The sequence below is a fragment of the Hibiscus syriacus genome, unplaced genomic scaffold (genome assembly GCF_006381635.1).
Source record: "Hibiscus syriacus cultivar Baekdansim isolate YM2019G1 unplaced genomic scaffold, ASM638163v2 tig00113726_pilon, whole genome shotgun sequence".
Classification (NCBI taxonomy): domain Eukaryota; kingdom Viridiplantae; phylum Streptophyta; class Magnoliopsida; order Malvales; family Malvaceae; genus Hibiscus; species Hibiscus syriacus.
The window spans coordinates 3,151,390-3,155,745 of NW_024063472.1; the positions used below are offsets into that span (position 1 = coordinate 3,151,390).

The window sequence follows — 4,356 nt, forward strand, 5'->3', positions numbered from 1 at the left end:
AACCTCAACCGAAGCTCTAGATACCAATTATTGGGGAAACCGGATTATTTCCCACACGAATGTAGTTTTAAAATTGACCTAAATGTCAAGATCAAAACCACCAAAGGTTGCACAGCGGACAAACCCGTCAAACTATTGAATATTGAAATACAATAAAAAATCGAATAAAGAATAATAAAGGAGAGAACACACTAATTTACGAGCTTCGACGAGAATATCGTCTACTCCTCGGTCACCACACCGGATGATAACTTCACTATCAACAAATATTACAACAAATGTAATTCTTTAGAAATCCCAAAGTGAGAGAATGAAGAAAACAAGAGGAAGAGAAAACTTGTTTTTGGATGATTTCTAATGAAATACTTAGGCCTATTTATAGTTGAGTTTTAAGGACTAAACTTATAAATAACCTAATAGTTTAAGGACCAAATATGAAATTCTCATGTGCAAAAGTTTGGCAACCTACCAAAGAATTTTTCAATCTGTACAAACTAGCCATCAATCAACTTGTCAACTTGTCAACTTTGCCAACTTACCAAATTTGACAATTTACAAGCTAAACCTAACAATTGCCAAATTAGACAATTTGCAAGCCAAATCTAACAGGTAGACCCAAGATTGTGCTCCGACATTCGAGCATCAGAGCGTTCAGAGTTCGATCATCAAGTAGCCGAGAAAAAGAGTTTAATCGAACAGTATAAAATGTAAAGGGCTAGGCAGGATAAGGGAAAGAAAATTATCAGAAGAATGCATGATTTTTAAAGGAAAAGATTGATCTTTTTGATGTTGTAGATGGCAGAAGAAGAAGAGATAAAGAGGTTGAGAAAAGAGCTGGTTCCCAAAGCACTGCCTACGCCTTTCTTCGACAGGCCTTTCTTTCCAGAAGGTAAAAAGTTCAAAATTATATAAAACTGTGGGATTTATAAAAAAGAAGAAGAAGAGATAAAGAGATTGATATCGAAATTTCTGTCAAATTTTTCATGATGACATGGTTATTTTGCATGGTTCTTTGAAGGTCCTTAAAGAATCCAACTATTCCAGGGAGCCAAATTTCCATATGCCACAACATTAGAGGACAAAGTGCTGAACTCCAGACTCCATGATAAATAATCTTTTGAATATAATTTTTGTAAGGAATTTGTACATCAGAAACCCAAGGAAGTCTTGTTCTGCAATTTTTTTTTTTTTTTTTTTTTTTGCCTTTTGGAAGAACAAAGGTACTAATGGAGTATTGTTCTACAATTTTGCCCTCTTAGTAAATTGAAGTTGCATTTGTTTTATTTATAAAAACATAGTGTTCATAATCATAATCATATTTTCTTTTGAAAAATTTACATTTGTCATCATCTCTGACAATATGCAGTTGATATTCTAAAACCCAAAACACATTGATTTTTTGAGTTTAAATCGTCAAAGTAGTTAGCAAGAATTCATCTTTTTCGCCTTTAGTAGGCGTCGTTACAGGGATTTAAAGCCAAGTCCTCAATCTCTAAATTCTTAAAATTCTCCCACAAACCCCAATTTTTCCAATAAAATCCATCAAAAATGGCGATCAAACAGCTTCTCTCTCGAGCTCGCGGGTCCCACAAGCCCTCCTCTTCTTTTTTCACCGTCGTCAGATCGTCTTCCTCCAATGCCGAGGAGTTCATCAATCCTCCTCCACCAACCGCCATGATATACGACCGGATTGCCCATTCCCTCAAATCAAAGCTCCGAAAACTCGAGAACCCGGATACCCGTTTCCTCAAATACGGATCCCCTCATCCGACCCAAACCTCCCACACCCACATCCTATCTCGACCCGAAACCAGAATCACAACACTGCCCAACGGCCTTCGAGTTGCCACGGAATCCACCTCGAATTCTCAGACGGCCAGCGTCGGGGTGTGGATCGACGCCGGGTCGAGATACGAGTCCGACGAAACGAACGGGACGGCGCACTTCTTGGAGCATATGATATTCAAAGGGACGGAGAAGAGATGCGCGAAGAGGTTGGGAGAGGAGATTGAGAATATGGGAGGCCATTTGAAAGCTCACACTTCGAGGGAACAAACGGCTATTCATGCCAAAGTTATGAGCAAGGATGTCCTTAAAGCCGTGGACATTTTGGCTGATATTTTGCAGAATTCCAAGTTCGAAGAACGTTGCATTATTAAAGAAAGGGATTTGATCCTAAGGGAACTGCAGGTAGTAATTCATAAAGTTTTTAAGATAATCTCTTAATTAGATCATGTTGTTCTGGCTTTTCCAGTTGATTTTAGCTGAAGGTACACAAGTGGTCCCGACTACTATGGCAGATTTTATTATATTTTTAACCTTCGATTTTATTCATGAAAAGGCAATTATTTTGGTAAATGATATAGGCCGAAGGACATACAGAGGAAGATGTTTTCAATCATCTGCATTCAACTGCTTTCCAATTCACTCCTCTAGGAAGAAACATTCATGGACAAATCGATAATATCAGGACGATCACCAAAGAGCATTTGCAGCAGTATATTCAGACACACTACACTACTCCTCGAATGGTATGCAATGGTCAAGTGTCCTTAAAATCGATGAATGTGTCGTGATTCGGTCGGATTGTAGGTACGTATAAATGTGTTCTTTTCGGTAAATTTTGCAGGTCCTTGCTGCATCCGGAGCAGTTAAGCACAATGAGATTGTCGAGCAAGCGAAGAAGTCTTTTACGAGGTTGTCATCGGATTCGACCACTGCTACTCAGTTAGTTGCAAAAGAACCAGCTAGTTTTACAGGTTCTGAGGTAGGGGTGCTATTTTTTCCCCTTTTCATTCAGTAATATTAACTTTCAATGGCCTGTTTTATCTTTATAATTCTGAAAAAAAACCAGGTTAGAATTATCAATGACTATGTTCCCCTAGCAAAATTCGCCATTGCTTTTGAGGCAACATCTTCGACAGATCCGGATTCCATTGCGCTAACGGTTATGCAGGAGATGCTGGGGTCATGGAACAAAAACGCTGGGGGTGGAAAGCACATGGGGTGAGCTTTTTCCTCAACTCGAATTGCATTTTAAACTCCGAGACTCTTCTGTTGCAACAATGTCTTGATTAGTTCCGAAAATCCTTTAAATAGCTCCGAGCTGGCACAAAGAGTTAGCATAAATGGAATTGCAGAAAGCATGATGGCTTTCAGTACCAACTATAAAGATACCGGTCTTTTCGGTGTCTATGCTGTTGCAAAGGTGAGGTTTGCTTACCCCTTGCTCTAATCTTTCGTTATGATCCGTACAAAAGCTGATGCAAGACCAACAACAAAACCCAATTTGTCATATTCTTGATGTCACCATAAGTATTGTATCTGGTTATTCATGTGTATCAATTATGTTTTCTGTTCTTTTCTCAGCCCGATTGTTTGGGGGATTTATCATTTGCTATTATGTCCGCGATAACCAAGTTGGCTTATCGAGTTTCAGAAGATGATGTGATTCGTGCTCGTAATCAGGTAGCTGCAATTACTGTCATCTTTTCTTCACGTTCTATAAATTAACTCGTCTATTCTTCCATTTGCTCAAATACTTTTCATTTCTGCAGTTGAAGTCATCCTTGATGCTTCATACAGATGGGCCTAGTCCCATAGCTGAAGACATCGGACGCCAGGTACATTTCCGGTGCTGCATGAGAGCAGTCTTATCTTTTGGATTGGTGCATTTTGCGATCATGTTGTGCGACATGTTGTGGTCGTACTTGATCATCTATGACTCGTAACAGTTGCAACTATATTTTTTTTCTGGCTTGATCTTCGATATGCAGCTACTTACATACGGACGGAGAATCCCATTTGTGGAATTATTTGCTAGGATTGATGCTGTCGATCCAAGCACCGTTAAACGAGTTGCGAACCGATTTGTATACGACAGGGTAAGAAGTGAATCTGTTCAAACGGATGAGAGATTGAAATTGAAAGATATAAAGAATGTAATAGTGGTTTTATGCTGCAGGATATGGCGATCTCTGCGATTGGCCCCATCCAGGATTTGCCAGACTACAACTGGTTCAGACGCCGTACCTACTGGAACCGATATTAGATTATATTTTGCTCAATCAAAAGTAATTTCTTTTGGCATTTGTCTATTTAGTTTTTAGGCTTAAGTTGATTATTTAACGTTATTGTTTTTCCAATAAACAATGCTGTGTTCAGTGTTTGTGCCGAAAATCACCATGAGTTCCGTTTGTATGTTTTGGATGTTATGCCTAAATGGCTAAATGCCAATTCTTTTACCATATAATTTAAGGTGGGACTGGGAAGTAGTCTCCATCACTTTTTACCCAAAATCAACTAATACTCGAACGGGAGTTATGAGGATCCTAAAATAAGGTTAATGAGTTGTCG

At 38.9% G+C, this 4,356-nt stretch overlaps 1 protein-coding gene across 1 annotated transcript; it reads left to right on the plus strand.

Annotated features, from left to right (window-relative positions):
• The first annotated feature begins 1,399 nt into the window (after window positions 1–1,399).
• LOC120187867 (probable mitochondrial-processing peptidase subunit beta, mitochondrial) lies at window positions 1,400–4,067 on the plus strand. The gene is made up of 9 exons (XM_039191471.1): window positions 1,400–2,193; window positions 2,367–2,531; window positions 2,630–2,767; window positions 2,855–3,006; window positions 3,100–3,208; window positions 3,370–3,468; window positions 3,558–3,623; window positions 3,777–3,884; window positions 3,965–4,067. Exons 1-9 carry the CDS (start codon window positions 1,549–1,551, stop codon window positions 4,049–4,051), a joined length of 1,569 nt encoding a protein of 522 aa, XP_039047402.1. The 5' UTR covers window positions 1,400–1,548; the 3' UTR covers window positions 4,052–4,067.
• Window positions 4,068–4,356: the final 289 nt, after the last annotated feature.

Excerpts from the sequence above, each read along its gene's own strand:
- LOC120187867 (XM_039191471.1), top strand. The coding sequence starts at position 1,549 with ATGGCGATCAAACAGCTTCTCTCTCGAGCTCGCGGGTCCCACAAGCCC. Across the intron at positions 3,209-3,369 it reads GTGTCTATGCTGTTGCAAAG|CCCGATTGTTTGGGGGATTT; the intron begins GTGAGGTTTGCT and ends TTCTTTTCTCAG. Across the intron at positions 3,624-3,776 it reads CTGAAGACATCGGACGCCAG|CTACTTACATACGGACGGAG; the intron begins GTACATTTCCGG and ends TTCGATATGCAG.